The sequence below is a fragment of the Bufo bufo genome, chromosome 7 (assembly GCF_905171765.1).
Source record: "Bufo bufo chromosome 7, aBufBuf1.1, whole genome shotgun sequence".
NCBI lineage: Eukaryota > Metazoa > Chordata > Amphibia > Anura > Bufonidae > Bufo > Bufo bufo.
This window is the reverse complement of record NC_053395.1, coordinates 220,754,286-220,770,948: the sequence shown is the minus strand read 5'-3', so window position 1 is coordinate 220,770,948 and position 16,663 is coordinate 220,754,286. Positions and strand designations below refer to the sequence as shown.

At 47.4% G+C, this 16,663-nt stretch overlaps 1 protein-coding gene across 1 annotated transcript; it reads right to left on the bottom strand.

Annotated features, from left to right (window-relative positions):
* Window positions 1-1,135: 1,135 nt before the first annotated feature.
* On the bottom strand, window positions 1,136-14,922 carry RETREG2 (reticulophagy regulator family member 2). The gene is made up of 9 exons (XM_040439242.1): window positions 13,966-14,922; window positions 13,125-13,231; window positions 10,086-10,116; window positions 8,319-8,457; window positions 6,946-7,030; window positions 6,723-6,854; window positions 3,495-3,589; window positions 3,082-3,217; window positions 1,136-2,262 (listed from the first exon to the last, which is right to left on the bottom strand). Exons 1-9 carry the CDS (start codon window positions 14,235-14,237, stop codon window positions 1,808-1,810), a joined length of 1,452 nt encoding a protein of 483 aa, XP_040295176.1. The 5' UTR covers window positions 14,238-14,922; the 3' UTR covers window positions 1,136-1,807.
* Window positions 14,923-16,663: the final 1,741 nt, after the last annotated feature.

The window sequence follows — 16,663 nt, the reverse complement described above, 5'->3', positions numbered from 1 at the left end:
GCAAATCCTAAGGGGCAACTCTTCTGCATTTCCACTGCCTTGTGATCCAAGTCCTATATGGGGACACAGGATATTTGGAGCAGGACAAGGTGGATATAGGGATAGACACACAACGTATAGATCAGGGATCAGCAACTTCCGGCACGCCAGCTGTTCTGAAACTACAACTCCCAGAGTCCTCCTTTGACTGCTATGGAAGTTACAAGAACAACCGAGGAAGTGTGCATGCTGGGAGTTGTAGTTGCTGATTCCTGGTATAGACAGATCCTATACTGCAAACATTTCACCCTGAGCAGTTCATGCCTGCAACCTCTGTGCCCCTCATGGTGTGGTGTATTACCGCTCAGGCGTATTACCGATCTTGAGTTTTCATTACGCCTTAGGGCTCTTTCACACTTGGGTTCTTGTCTTCCGGCCTAGAGTTCCGTCGTCGGGGCTCTATGCCGGAAGAATCCTGATCAGTTTTATCCTAATGCATTCTGAATGGAGAGAAATCCGTTCAGGATGCATCAGGATGTCTTCAGTTCCGGAACGGAACGTTTTTTGGCCGGAGAAAATACCGCAGCATGCTGCGCTTTTTGCTCCGGCCAAAAATCCTGAACACTTGCCGCAAGGCCGGATCCGGAATTAATGCCCATTGGAAGGCATTGATCCGGATCCGGCCTTAAGCTAAACGTCGTTTCGGCGCATTGCCGGACCCGACATTTAGCTTTTTCTGAATGGTTACCATGGCTGCCGGGACGCTAAAGTCCTGGCAGCCATGGTAAAGTGTAGTGGGGAGCGGGGGAGCAGTATACTTACCGTCCGTGCGGCTCCCGGGGCGCTTCAGAGTGACGTCAGGGCGCCCCAAGCGCATGGATCACGTCATCCATGCGCATGGGGCGCTCTGATGTCATTCTGGAGCGCCCGGGGAGCCGCACGGACTGTAAGTATACCGCTCCCCCGCTCCCCGCTCCTACTATGGAAACCAGGACTTTAATAGCGTCCTGGGTGCCATAGTAACACTGAAAGCATTTGGAAGACGGTTCCGTCTTCAAATGCTTTCAGTACACTTGCGTTTTTCCGGATCCGGCGGGCACCTCCGGCAACGGAAGTGCATGCCGGATCCCAACAACGCAAGTGTGAAAGAGGCCTAATACACATCCAGAGCTGCATTCAAAATGTTTCTAGTTTAGGTGTCTCCAGTTGGATTGATGTCTGAACAGAGTATACCCTTCTGTCCTGCACCGTGGGAGATGTAGTGTACACAGGGGTAAAATACATCTTTCTGACTGCAGTACAGCTACACTGTCTGCTGGCTGTTTCCTTAATTCTAACAGACATTCTGACTACAGCTCTGGTTGTGACTAGAGTCATGTAACTCATGATCTGTACCAGATTAATATGAGAAAGCAATATGAAGCATTTGCAAATCCAATGCAATAAGAGAAAATCAAATAGAGTCAGCGACTGATATATACAAAAGAAGAATTACTGGAATAAAAATCCACAAACCCAAGGGAACGTTCTTCCAAAAACTCAGTTGTTTGAGTTAGTGAGGTTCTAGGCGGCTAGGGGCGGGGAAGTGGGGGTAGCAAATCTGTTAAATTAATGGAATAATATTAGAAGCGAGTTCAAGGGGATAAATTAAAAGGCAGAATAGGGAGTGGTGCTTTGAATGGATAAAAGTCTCAGTTGAGAAGGTTGGCGATAACCTGTGCTTTATGTCAATGCCCACGTGTCATACCGCTACCATGCTGCAGAGGGTGGCGCTTACCACGGTGTGCAAACTTAATTCAGACAGATACTTTGCTGCTGAATGCCAGCCTTAAGAATCCAGCTCCGCAGGATGAGGTTTGGAGGAGGTTAACAGCTGCTCAGCTTCCTCCAGCTCCTTCTGCATTAGATCCAGCTCGCCCTGTTCCAGAAGCTCAAAATCCTCCCCATCTCCGCCGGGCTCTACCGTTTCAGCAAGTGAAAGTTCAAGACTGGCTGTAGGTTCCGCGGCAATGGCGCCGCTGGCCGCTTGCTCACTCAGGGTATGGATCTCACCTTCGTGTTGGGGGGGCTGACCCTTCCCATTGAAGTGCGTGTTGACAAAGTGGAGGGGAGAGGTGAGCGTGGGCAACAGCTCTTCTGGACTTAGGGTTAGTTGTTCTGCTGGAAAAAGTGGCATCTCGGAAGGTGGCAACCGCTTCTCGTCGCGACGCTTCAGCCACAGGGGTGACTCAGCGGCATCTGCGAGAGGGGGATCTTCAGAGACGGCACCTGGCTGGTCCAAATCTAAAAGCAAGAGATCTGGTCAATGAAATGCCCCAGGCAGAAATATTTCTAACATGGATGCTTCTGATGTGCAAATGTGCCGTTTTGTGTTTACAGCTCTTACGCAGATCTGTGTGTTTCCAAGTGTAATCTGACTCTGCAGGTTTAGTCCCTTCTATCTAACTTTAAGTGTAAGTCAGAGGGGAGGCAAAGTATGACTGCAGGATCAGACTAAAGGGGGTTTTAATTGTAGTCTATAACCAGTGAGACAGCTAAGTCTGCATAACAGGCACAAAACGGGAGGAGATTCTTTAAAGAGGACCCGTCCCCGCTCCTGACCGGCCTGTTTTAGTAGCTTTATGCATTTCCCATGTAATAACAATTCTGGAGCCTCTATGTTGTACCATTCCTCTATTATTTCTACTAGAAGTTATGAATGAATTGCTATCAGTCTGCAGTAAGGGTACAGAAAGGAGGGGGGGTGGGGGGGTCCCTGCATCTCAGTCCCACTGAAGTGAATGCGGCTGACCTGTAATACCAAGCACAGCCGCTGTACAATGTATGGCACTGTGCCTGGTGAGCTGAAAGAAGGCAGCGGCGCTACTGCAGATCCCCACCGATCAGATACTGATGACCTGTCCACAGGATGGGTCATCAGTATAAAAGTCTCAGAAAACCCCTTTAAGCATTTAACTTTTTTTTTTTAATACAGCATCATGTTCTCCATATTCAATGGTGGACAGACTGGAAGCCGTGATAATACTGCAGGCTTTACCGCACACGAGTTATGTGTCTAGTAGGTCAATACTGTAGCAGTGGTGTCATGTCTTGGCGGCGCACCCTCAGATAGATCGGTCAGCTGTGGCGTGGTCGCTCTGGATACTGAGAATCCCCCGCTTTCCAGGATCGAAGCCTCTTCATCTGACAGCTCAGAGTCAGTAATAGACAGGGCCAGAGCGGTGATTCTCACGTCCAGCTTTAAAGAGAACACAAAGAGTTAATCATATCACCTTATATCTGTGATGCCCAACCTCCGACACTCAAGCTGTGGTGAAACTACCACTCCCAAGATGTACACTTGCTTGGCTGTTCACCGGAGGTTAGCCATCACCGAGTTATATGCGAGTGCTGGCAGTCCCATGAACGGGCATTCAGTTCAATGGTTGCCATATAATGCTGCAATGCCAGATGCAGGTTAGTGAATCAGAACCTTTGGTGACCAGCTGTAAATAGTCAGGAGAACGTCCACCCACCTCTGGAGAGAAGCCGGACAGCTCAATCTCACTCTCACTGTCTGTGTCCGCTGTCGCTTCCTGTCCTTCTTCTGGCTCCTTCTTGATTTGTCTTTCTAAAAGGATTTAAAAAAAAATACCCAAACATTATAGACTAAAAATCCGGAAATTATCGTCTTGTTGTGTTAATCTGTTTGTGGGAAAGTTGGACAGTAGAGATCTTACAGGGGACGCCCGGCTAACCACCCGATTATGGAGGAGCAGGGGACGCATAATCAGACAGCTCTGCCATTCAGGAGTCCAGGAATGGCAACATCTGTAACCTCGGCCATATTAGTCATCCTGTTCTAGAAATATTCTAGCAGGATGACCCTAGTAATGTTAATGGGTTTTAGGCATTGGGGTATATGCCCTAATATGTAAAACTTTTTTTTTTTTTTTACAGGAATTGTCTCTTGTACCTAATGGGAAATCCAGCCCTGCTTGGGTTGTTACACAAGGAGTGTCTCCCCCCAGAAACAGTGCCACAAAATGTCCATATGTTGTGGCTGGAACTGCAGTGAATGAGACTAAGCTGCAATACCAGGCAGGGCCCATGGACAGGTGTGGTGCTATTTGGCAAAACAAATAGAAGCCATGTTTTTTTTTTAAACCTTTGGGAACCCTTTATTGACGCCTGCAGGACTGGATCCAAGAACAAGAGGCTCATGAGTAGGGGTACCTTTTTAGGAACAGGGTCAAGACTGGATTATAGTTCATGCAGAGGGCGGTGGCACTTAGCGGTACTTTGGCCAGCCATGTGCTGTCATGTAAGAACTGCCTGAGTGTGGGACATGTACAGTCATATGATTGTTCTTGGAAAACGCTGGCGCGCTCCTTTGCCCAAGGGCATGGTTTTCATGTGAAGTTACTAATGGGAGAGGTTGAAGATGCTAGGCATTGTGTGCCCACAGACTCCTGCGATATATGCCATGTGCTTGTCCAGACACATAGCCTGAAGCTGCTTGTCCAGGGATCAGCAACCTTTGGCACGCCAGCTGCCGTGAAACTACAACAGCTAGCATGCACACATGCTTGGCTGTTCGTCCAACTCCCTTAGAAGTGAATGAAACATTCTGGGAGTTGTAGTCTCAGAACCGCTGGAGTGCCGGAGGTTGCTGATCCCCGTGCTAGACCATGGTAATATTTAAAGGGGCATTCCCATCGGGACATTTATGGTGTATTGATATGCCTTTAATATCCGATAGGTGCTAGTCCCACCTCTGTGACCCGCTCCTATCTCAAAAACGGGGCCCAAGTGGAGAGCAAGCTGCGAATGTGCGGCATCCTCTAAGTTCACGGCTATGGGACTTCTAAAAAAGCTCTCTCTCACTCTAATTTCAGAATTACAGTCAGGTCCATAAATATTGGAACATCGACACGATTCTAACATTTTTGGCTCTATACACCACCATAATGGATTTGAAATTAAACAAACTAGATGTGCTTTACCTGCAGACTGTCGGCTGTAATTTGAGGGCATTTACATCCAAATCAGGTGAACGGTGCAGGAATTACAGCAGTTTGCATATGTGCCTCCCACTTGCTAAGGGACCAAAAGTAATGGGACAGAATAATAATCATAAATCAAACTTTCACTTTTTAATACTTGGTTGCAAATCCTTTGCAGTCAATTACAGCCTGAAGTCTGGAACGCATAGACATCACCAGACGCTGGGTTTCATCCCTGGTGATGCTCTGCCAGGCCTCTACTGCCACTGTCTTCAGTTCCTGCTTGTTCTTGGGGCATTTTCCCTTCAGTTTTGTCTTCAGCAAGTGAAATGCTCAATCGGATTCAGGTCCGGTGATTGACTCGGCCATTGCAGAACATTCCACTTCTTTCCCTTAAACTCTTTGGTTGCTTTTGCAGTATGCTTTGGGTCATTGTCCATCTGCACTGTGAAGCGCCGTCCAATGAGCTCTGAAGCATTTGGCTGAATATGAGCAGATAATATTGCCCGAAACACTTCAGAATTCATCCTGCTGCTTTTGTCAGCAGTCACCTCATCAATAAATACAAGAGAACCAGTTCCATTGGCAGCCATACATGCCCACGCCATGACACTGCCACCACCATGCTTCACTGATGAGGTGGTATGCTTAGGATCATGAGCAGTTCCTTTCCTTCTCCATACTCTTCTCTTCCCATCACTCTGGTACAAGTTGATCTTGGTCTCATCTGTCCATAGGATGTTGTTCCAGAACTGTGAAGCCTTTTTTAGATGTCGTTTGACAAACTCTAATCTGACCTTCCTGTTTTTGAGGCTCACCAATGGTTTCCATCTTGTGGTGAACCCTCGGTAATCACTCTGGTGAAGTCTTCTCCTGATTGTTGACTTTGACACACATACACCTACCTCCTGGAGAGTGTTCTTGATCTGTTGTGAAGGGTGTTTTCTTCACCAGGGAAAGAATTCTTCGGTCATCCACCAGAGTTGTTTTCCGTGGTCTTCCGGGTGTTTTGGTGTTGCTGAGCTCACCGGTGCGTTCCTTCTTTTTAAGAATGTTCCAAACAGTTGTTTTGGCCAGGCCTAATGTTTTTGCTATCTCTCTGATGGGTTTGTTGTGTTTTTTAGCCTAATGATGGCTTCACTGATAGTGACAGCTCTTTGGATCTCATCTTGAGAGTTGACAGCAACAGATTCCAAATGTAAATAGCAGACTGGAAATGAACTCTGGACCTTTTATCTGCTCATTGTAATTGGGATACTGAGGGGATAACACACACCTGGCCATGGAGCAGCTGAGAAGCCACTTGTCCCATTACTTTTGGTCCCTTAACAAGTGGGAGGCACATAGGCAAACGGTTGTAATTCCTGCACCGTTCACCTGATTTGGATGTAAATGCCCTCAAATTAAAGCTGACAGTCTGCAGGTAAAGCACATCTAGTTTGTTTCATTTCAAATCCATTGTGGTGGTGTATAGAGCCAAAAATGTTAGAATTGTGTTGATGTCCCAATATTTATGGACCTGACTGTACCATAGCATAGAATGGAGAGGATGCAATGCAAGTGTGGCATGCTCTTCATTCATGTCACAACCTTGTTTTTGAGACAGGAGTGGTACCCGCAACTATGGGACATCCTATCAATACAACATGAATATTCAGATAGGACCAACCTTTAAGAGCACTTGGAGCGATTGCACCTTCTATATCTCAACCACTGCATCTCTCCATTGCTCCAACCCTTACCTAAGATATCACTTACTCTTATGAGAACGTGGCCGGTCCTCTCCCTTCATGCTGTAGTCTAGCTTCATGAGGATGGGTTCTAGAGCGGTGTACATCCTCTGGATGAGTTCTCGATACACAACAAGCGGCCACAGCAGAACGCTGAGCACTGAAATAAAGAGAGAGGAGCAGAGCTGCCATAATGCCCGTGTCTCGTTATGAAGGGGACAAATATTGCTGAGCAGTAGTGGAGTTCTTACGTATTATGTAGGAAATCATAATGCCTGGAACATAATGTCCGACAACAGCCAGCACTGCGCAGCACGAACAGACCGTCGCACAGAACTGAATGGAGAGAAGAGAAAATGAAGACACCCTTTATGCAAAGGCGAGATGAAAACCCTGGAGGGCAATCTTCACTTCAGCAGCAGCCCCTCCCCAATAACAACCAATAGCCACAATCCAGCTATGTGTACAGCAGTAGAGAACGCAAAGTATCCCAGAAGAACTGGTCATAAATAGGGGTGCGAAACTGATCCCCAATAGGATAGGATTGTACAGGTTGGATATCATGGCTGCTTTCTTCCAGAAACAGCACCACTTCTGTCCATAGGTTGCGTCCGGTATTGCAGCTCAGCTCTGTTGAAGTGACTGTGCTTCAATAACACGCACAATCTATGAACAGATGGAGTGCTGTTCTATGCTAATCCTGGACAGCCCTTTTAAAGGGGTTGTGTTCAGACCTTTACAAGCGATTGCCTATTCTTGGGATATCTCACTATCTGACTAGTGGGGGGGGGGGGGGGGGGGCGAGGGTCTGACAATCAACTGCTCTGCAATAGCTCCGGTGCTGGAATAACACAATATCATCTGCTGTGCAGTGGACAAAGATGGTTACCATTCTCTTCAATGGGAGCAGGCCTGCAGTAACCAGATCCGTCCCCTGTGCATCGGATGGAGCTTTTTAGTTCTGGTGCTGATCCGCAGGGGTGCTGGGTGTCAGAACCACTCCGATCAAATAATAATGGCATATCCTGAGGTTAGACCATTGTAAACAGCTGGGCAAACCCTTTATGGACCACTGGAATTTTTGTTGTTTTTCCACAAAGCATTCTATGGACCATAACTTTTTTATTTTTACATCTACATACCGGTTTAGGTGCTTTTCGTGGGATGAGTTGTAGCTTTTTTTTTTATCATTTGAGGTGCATATAATAAAAATTATATGTATATATAAATATATACACAGTATATATATAATATTTTTAAGCACTCTACCATTATAAAAAATACATATAAATATATTTTTTTCTAATGGTAGAGTGCATAAACTTTTTTATTCCACCACATAATGGTGGCAAAATAACTTTATTATACTTGTCATTACGAGTTTGGGGATACCTGGTGTGTATGCTTTTACTATTAAGTTTTATTCAAGAAAAAAAATAAAAAAAATAATGTTTTTTCGAGTCCCATTAGTGGACTTTTTAATAATGTCATATGTCTATACGACAACACATCACATGTAACATGCACAGGCATCTGTCAGGGCATACCTGAGGGGCTCTGGGGGCCTTTGTTAGGCCCCGGCTGATGGTACCCAATCTAGGCCATCAGCACCCTCTCCTCTCACCTTTCCTGGGTTTTGCTTCTTGTACAGCAGCAGCTCTTGGATGAATTGCTGTGAGGTGAACCAGGTCTCGGCAAGACAATGACACAGCTCCGGAACACTCAGCAGGCGGTGATGACCCGTCCCTCCAACCGCGGGCTCACTACAAACACAGAAGAGAAACCTGGTCACAATCCTATATCCAAGAAACGAACGTCAGTAAATCTCTTCTCATTTACTTGCTATACAAATACTATGGAGCGGGAATATCATGACAATTACACTTACACATCCAAAAAAAAAGTCGCCACCTGGATTTAACTAAGCAAATAGTTATGAGCCTCCTATTGGATAATTACTGCAGGGGCGATTATCTTTCAGCTGGCAACAAGTTATTTAACCCCAATTGGTGCAATGAGTTGCTTCTCATTTCTTAAACAACACATCTCGTGGTCGTGGAAAAGAGGTTAGTCTGTTTGAGAAGGGTCAGATCATTGGCATCAAGCAGAGGAAACATCTAAGGAGATTGCAGAAACTACTAAAATTGGGTTAAGAACTGTCCAATGCATTATTAAAAACTGGAAGGATAGTGGGGACCCATCGTATTCGAGGACGAAATGTGGCGGGAACAAAATCCTGAATGATCGTGATCGCCGATCACTTAAACGTTTGGTGAAATCAAATCGAAGAAAAACAACCGTATGAACTCAGGGCTATGTTTAATAGTGAAAGTAAGAGCATTTCCACACGCACAATGCGAAGGGAACTCAAGGGATTGGGACTGAACAGCTGTGTAGCCGTAAGAAAACCACTAATCAGTGAGGAAAACCAGAAAAAAAGTATTCAGTTTGCTAGGGAGCATAAAGATTAGACTCTGGAGCAATGGAAGAAGGTGATGTGGTCTGATGAGTCCAGATTTACCCTGTTCCAGAGTGATGGGCGCATCAGGGTAAGAAGAGAGGCAGATGAGGTGATGCCCCCATCATGCCTAGTGCCTCCTGTACCAGCCTGTGGGGGCAGTGCTATGATCTGGGGTTGCTGCCGTTGGTCAGGTCTAGGTTTACCCTCTAAGAATGAGGTCAGCCGACTACCTGAACGTACTGAAGGACCAGGTTATTCCATCAATGGATCTGTTCTTCCCTGATGGCATGGGAATATTCCAAGATGACAATGCCAGGATTCATCGGGCTCAGATTGTGAAAGGTTCAGGGAGCAGGACACATCATTGTCACACATGGATCGGCCACCACAGAGTCCAGACCTTAACCCCATGGAGAATCTCTAGGATGTGCTGGAGAAGGCTTTGCGCAGCAGTCAGACTCTACCATCATCAATGCAAGATCTTGGTGAAAAATTAATGCAACACTGGATGGAAATAAATCTTGGGACATGGCAGAAGCTTCTCGAAACAATGCCACAGCGAATGCGTGCCGGAATCAAAGCTAAAGGCGATCCAACGAAATATCAGAGTGTGTGACCTTTTTTTTTGGTGGCCACTTATTTTTTGGACAGTGTATAATTATATGCAGTTTAGCGCCACCTATGGGCTAATTTACAGACAAACACCATCTGCTTCAAATGCAATAAAAAAAAAAAGAAGGGGTAGGGTCATTTTCTAGGTACCCAAGGCAGAGATTTTGGAGAACGTGATACCCCTGAAGTCCTAAAGTTTAGCAAGAAAACAAAAGATTACCCACCAATCCCTAGTGGTCATATTCATAATAAAAACCCCCTCCATGTGCAGTTGTCACCTTAGCATGTAACCCCCCATCTAATAACATATATACATACCTGTCAGCGGATGGATCTACCAGAGGCTGAACTGTAAAACAGAAGACAGAGAACGGATGTAGGGTTTTAACCACTTTGTTACCAAATACATTTATTTTGCTTTCGCCATAATTCTTTTGCAGGAGAAATTCTTGTTTCTTGTCCTCATTTATTTGTAGGCCCTGTTTGGGGTGGATATACATTACTGTGTACTTTATATAATGTTTTGTGGCACAAATATAGAAAAAGGGGATTTCAATTTTTTTATACCGTTCCGTAGGTTATTACTGTTGTGTGAATGCCGGATAAGTGTATTTTTTTTATTTATTTTTTTATTTTATGTTATGTATACGTGAAAAAATATATATTTCTGCTACATCTGTGCTAAATAATTCAGGTTTTTCATTTATATGACATTGTTTTTTACATATGAAATCAGAAACTCCAGCAATGAGATTGCAAAAGTGTAGACGTCTATGAGGCAGTGCGGCTGTACAATATATGTGACGTTTCGGCCACACACTGGCCTTTCTCAAACTGGTGCCGCTATGGTAACAAACGCGGTAGGAAGAGCGCAACAGCACTATAGGGGATGCGTCAGTTTTTTTTACATATCTACCGCTTGATATTGACAGATTATACTGCGTTACTTGCTTTTTGTTTAACTATGTGACACTTGTATTGATAACACGTGAATAAAATCAGATTCCTATATAAATAATAGTTTTTTTTGCAGATCTTGTTTTATCTAATTATTTTTTAATTACTAGTTTACATACTTACCGTATTTTTCGCTTTATAAGATGCACTCTCCCCCCCCCCCCCCTCAAAAGTGGAGGAAAATGGCAGTGCTTCTTATAAAGCAAATGCTAATGAGCGCTTCAATTATGGAAGCGCTCACTACTATGCAGGAGGCGCGAGGAGTGGCAAGTAAAGCGCTGTAATCACCGCTCCCTGGCACTGTGCTGTTCTGACTACATACAGCATCAGGATGTAGTGTGCGCACTATGACCTGACGCTGTACGCAGTCAGGTCACAGTGCAGCATGGGCCCCGAGAAAACCAGAGAGCAGTGACTGCAGGAGAGACCGCTAGATCTGGAGATGAGAGGTACGTTATTTTATTTGTTTTAGGTCTGATCTGATATGGGTGTCTGATGCAAAATATTATTTTTTTCTTATTTTCCTCCTCTAACACCTAGGTGCGTCTTATAAAGTGAAAAATACGGTATAATGTATCGGCATACTCCTGTACAATACAGTATTCTCTGTGTCACTGTGACTGACAGCAGGCTTATTGTATAGTCAGCCCTGGGGTCCCTTCCGTCTCCCCCAAGGCTGATTGCACAGGAGTCCTCCAATCCTTGACCATGTCCCTGGTAAATCCAATGACCCAATCAAAGACAGAACCCCCTCTGATCAAATGTGATGACCAAGGGGTTAAACAGACAAGGAATGCTTCTCTAAGAACAGGAGCTGGTTCTTACAGCAGGGGCTCGCAGTGACGCACTAATCCCCCACTTACTGCAGCGACTGACAGTCAGCACCATCCGACCTCATAAAGATGGTGGGCGGTGGTTAAAAGGGTTGTCCAGAATATTGATGGTCTATCCTCAGGATAGCCCATCAGTATCTAATAGGTGGGGGTCCAACGTCCTGCATCCCCCCCATTGAGCTGGAGGTCAGTACCACAACTACACAACTCCATCCATTGTGTAGTGGACGGAGCTGGTTACTGCAGTGATGCTCCCATTCACTTCACTAAGGCTGGTTTCAAACGTGCGTTGCGGAAAAAGATGCGGGTGCGTTGCGGGAACACGCACGATTTTTCCGCGCGAGTGCAAAACATTGTAATGCGTTTTGCACGCGCAAGAGAAAAATCGGCATGTTTGGTACCCAAACACGAACTTCTTCACAGAAGTTCGGGTTTGGGTTAGGTGTTGTGTAGATTGTATTATTTTCCCTTATAACCATGTTATAAGGGAAAATAATAATGATCGGGTCCCCATCCCGATCGTCACCTAGCAACCGCGCGTGAAAATCGCACCGCATCCGCACTTGCTTGCGATTTTCACGCAGCCCCATTCACTTCTATGGGGCCTGCGTTGCGTGAAAATCACCGCTCATGTGCACAGCCCCATAGAAATGAATGGGTCCGGATTCAGTGCAGGTGCAATGCGTTCACCTCACGCATTGCACCCGCGTGGAAATCTCGCCCGTGTGAAAGGGGCCTAAGAGGAGGGCTACATTTAAGAGGTTTTCTGAGCTTTTTAATATTGATGACCTATCCTCAGGATAGGTTATCAATAGTGTTGAGCGAACTTCTTTTTTAAGTTCGGCGTCTAAAGTTCAGCTTCCGGTTAGCGGAGAATCCCGATATGGATTCCGAATTCCGTTGTGGTCCGTGGTAGCGGAATCAATAATCGGCCATTATTGATTCCGCTACCACGGACCACAACGGAATTCGGAATCCATATCGGGATTCTCCGCTAACCGGAAGCCGAACTTTAGACGCCGAACTTAAAACAGAAGTTCGCTCAACACTAGTTATCAATATCAGATCGGCGGGGGTCCGAAACCTGGCTGTACGGGGATACATGCTGTATGTCTATGCTGTCCCATAGACATACAGCAGCGGACAGGAAGAGAGAAGGGAGATGGCACGTGCGCACTGCATGTGCACCATCTCCCCGTACAGCTGATTGGTGAGGGTACCGGGTTTCGGACACCCGCTCATCTGATATTGATGACCTATCCTGAGAATAGGTCATCAATATTAAAAAGCCCGGACAACCCCTTTAACTAGTACCGTCCACTACAGTGTGAAAAGAGCTCTGCAGTTTCAGCGCTGGAGCTACCCCAAAATAGGTGGGTGTGCGGGGTGTCGGGCCCCTGTTGATAAGATACTAATAGTAAAATCCTGGAAACCTGTTTAACCTGTTTCCTAAGTCTACTATAAATCGATGCAGTCTTGTCAGGGACGCAGCAGCTTGCGCTCTTTCCTATCTTACCGATCCTATAATTAATTAGTGCGCACATTATATAACACGTGAGGGAGTCACCTCTGCAGCGACGCAGCAGCCAGGGCTTCCAGCGATCCACACCCAGCAGACACAGCAGAACGAAACTCATCAAAAAAACTGGTCTCAACGACAAGTAGGAAAATAACCTGCAAGAAAAGACAGTGAATGTAAACTGAAGAAGGTCATGGTGTCCCCGGGCTTAAAGGGGTACTCCCCTCATAAAGTTATGGCATATCTCTAGTATTTGTGATGGTCTGACCTCTGGGATAACCATCGATCCTGGGAATAAGGGGGCCATAGCGCTGATTTTTCCCTGAGCGGCAGTGCCCCATTCAACTGACTACAGTTCCCCGCATCATTTTCAGGATCGCGGGGGTCCCCAAGGTCGGACCCAATCAATCATAAAGTGGCAGAATTAATCCTTAAAGGGGTTTTCGGGATATTTTTATTGATGACCTATCCTCAGGATAAGTCATCAATATCGAATCGTCAGGGGTCCCGAGTGATCAGCTGGTTGATACGTATAGGAAGGAGCCGCCCCACTGATGTCGACGGCGATCAGGTAAACGATGAAGGGAAGGCTGCCCCGGCATAGCACGCAGCCTTCTCTTGAACCAGCTGATCGGCGACGGTGTAGGACCCCCCACCGATCTGATATCGACGACCTATCCTGAGCACAGGTAATTAATAAAAATATCCTGGAAGACCCCTTTAAGCCGTCATTTCTTAGTTATGTCTTTAGGAAAACCAGAGTGACAACCATCATGATTACAGCTGTTACAGGGGTTGTCAGACCAAACCCAGAACCTGTTCCCATTCACTAGGCGGCTGAATATAATCTAGTGGTCACTGTTTTCAGCCTGGGGAGAGGCAGACTCACCAAAACCCCCCGTGAAGTGCAGCTGCTGTCAGCAGGCTAGGCAACGGACGCTCCCACACCAAAAGCCGCTGTCCTGCCGTAAGCAGCGGCCCCCAGTCACTGAGCTGCTGGTGCAGACTGGCCTCTAGGGATCTCATGTCCTCCTCCGAGGCTTCGGGGTCACGGCAACTTTTCTCATCACCCTGGGATGGATCTCCTGAAGACCAAGACGTCACCTCATCTTTGGCAATCTTCGTCGCCCCAGGAGCTGACGGTTCAGCTGTGCCGCTCATGGTGATCCAACCAGTTAACTGAACTTCACTTTCTGTATCTCTGTAGAACTAATACACCGCCAAGCCTTCCGATACGACGCGGTTCCTCCTGAGTCTCTCCGCAACATTCCCCTTGTGCTGCTCCCTCTGCAGCGTCCACCAACTCAAGAGTCAGCCGTGTCCCTGTCACCGTCCGGAGGCTCCTTCTATATACTCCTCCTGCCCTGTATATATCTACCCTGTTTTATACCCATCGAGGAAATTCAAAAATCGTGATCGGCCCCTGGACACGTCCTGTGAAGATGTAAAGTCCAATCACTTGTGTTGTACGTAACCCCCTATACTCGTCCTGCCGGTCTGTATACCCCCGAGTACAGAAGTTATTGCCTGTTCTTCCCTTGCACCCCTAACTGCTGCCTGCATATACCTCCAGCTGCTGCCTGCCCTGACTGTATATACCTCCAGCTGCTGCCTGCCCTGACTGTATATACCCCCTAGCTGCTGCCTGCCCTGACTGTATATACCCCCTAGCTGCTGCCTGCCCTGACTGTATATACCCCCTAGCTGCTGCCTGCCCTAACTGTATATACCCCCAGCTGCTGCCTGCCCTGACTATATACCTCTAGCTGCTGCCTGCCCTGACTGTATATACCTCCAGCTGCTGCCTGCCCTGACTATATACCCCCTAGCTGCTGCCTGCCCTGACTGTATATACCTCCAGCTGCTGCCTGCCCTGACTGTATACCCCCTAGCTGCTGCCTGCCCTGACTGTATACCTCTAGCTGCTGCCTGCCCTGACTGTATATACCTCCAGCTGCTGCCTGCCCTGACTGTATACCCCCTAGCTGCTGCCTGCCCTGACTGTATATACCTCCAGCTGCTGCCTGCCCTGACTATATACCCCCTAGCTGCTGCATGCCTGCCCTGACTGTATATACCTCCAGCTGCTGCCTGCCCTGACTGTATATACCTCCAGCTGCTGCCTGCCCTGACTGTATATACCTCCAGCTGCTGCCTGCCCTGACTGTATATACCTCTAGCTGCTGCCTGTCCTGACTATATGCCCCCTAGCTGCTGCCTGCCCTGACTGTATACCCCCTAGCTGCTGCCTGCCCTGACTGTATATACCTCCAGCTGCTGCCTGCCCTGACTGTATACCTCCAGCTGCTGCCTGCCCTGACTGTATATATACCCCTAGCTGCTGCCTGCCCTGACTGTATACCTCTAGCTGCTGCCTGCCCTGACTATATACCCCCTAGCTGCTGCCTGCCCTGACTGTATACCTCTAGCTGCTGCCTGCCCTGACTGTATACCTCTAGCTGCTGCCTGCCCTGACTGCATATACCTCTAGCTGCTGCCTGCCCTGACTGCATATACCTCTAGCTGCTGCCTTCCCTGACTGTATACCTCTAGCTGCTGCCTGCCCTGACTGTATACCTCTAGCTGCTGCCTGCCCTGACTGTATACCTCTAGCTGCTGCCTGCCCTGACTGCATATACCTCTAGCTGCTGCCTGCCCTGACTGCATATACCTCTAGCTGCTGCCTGCCCTGACTGTATACCTCTAGCTGCTGCCTGCCCTGACTATATACCCCCTAGCTGCTGCCTGCCCTGACTGTATACCTCTAGCTGCTGCCTGCCCTGACTGTATACCTCTAGCTGCTGCCTGCCCTGACTGCATATACCTCTAGCTGCTGCCTTCCCTGACCGTATACCTCTAGCTGCTGCCTGCCCTGACTGTATACCTCTAGCTGCTGCCTGCCCTGACTGTATACCTCTAGGTGCTGCCTGCCCTGACTGTATACCTCTAGGTGCTCCCTGCCCTGACTAGGGCCTTACCCTTACACCCCAACCTGTGCCCCAACAGTTCTCTGTTTATACGCCCAGCTCTGCCCTTATCTCCCCACAACCCCGGTGCTTACACCCCGGTGTCAGGGCTGTACGTGGCCCCCGGTGAAAGCTCCGGTGTACGGACTCCTCTCAGCCGGGATGTTGTTATTATGATGCTGCGCGGATGTGACGTCACTGTGCGGATCTACTTCCGGTCCTTGTGACAGGTGTCTGTGGGAAGAAATGAACTCTGAGGTAGAAAGAGTCCGGGAGACCGAACCGGTGACTGGGTGACTCTGGGAGACGCAGCCGCTTCTGAAACCACTTGACATTCTCTGACATCATTTCCTATTATTATTTCACAGGCTGGGTTCCCTTACTCAAAATGGCGGCTATGAGATGATTCTTTGGTCACATGATAATTCAAGTTCATGATTAGGCAGCGGAATTATGGGGAAGGTTCGGATAGACGGCGGACATCTTTGTTATGGGCACATTGTAACGGGACCATAGGGCTTGGAATCCAAAACACACGTGACTTGACAGTGCTGTGCAGATCAGCCAATCAGCTCTTTGTTTGTAAGGCAGTAAAAAAAAACAAAAAAAAACGAAAGCAGT

Bases quoted from the DNA above. Each gene is read 5' to 3' on its own strand.
- RETREG2 (XM_040439242.1), bottom strand. From the start codon at position 14,237: ATGAGCGGCACAGCTGAACCGTCAGCTCCTGGGGCGACGAAGATTGCC. The intron at 10,117-13,124 runs GTGACTCCCTCA...TCTGTTTTACAG, and splicing joins GCTGCTGCGTCGCTGCAGAG to TTCAGCCTCTGGTAGATCCA. The intron at 8,458-10,085 runs GTATGTATATAT...CTGTGTTTGTAG, and splicing joins GTAGATCCATCCGCTGACAG to TGAGCCCGCGGTTGGAGGGA.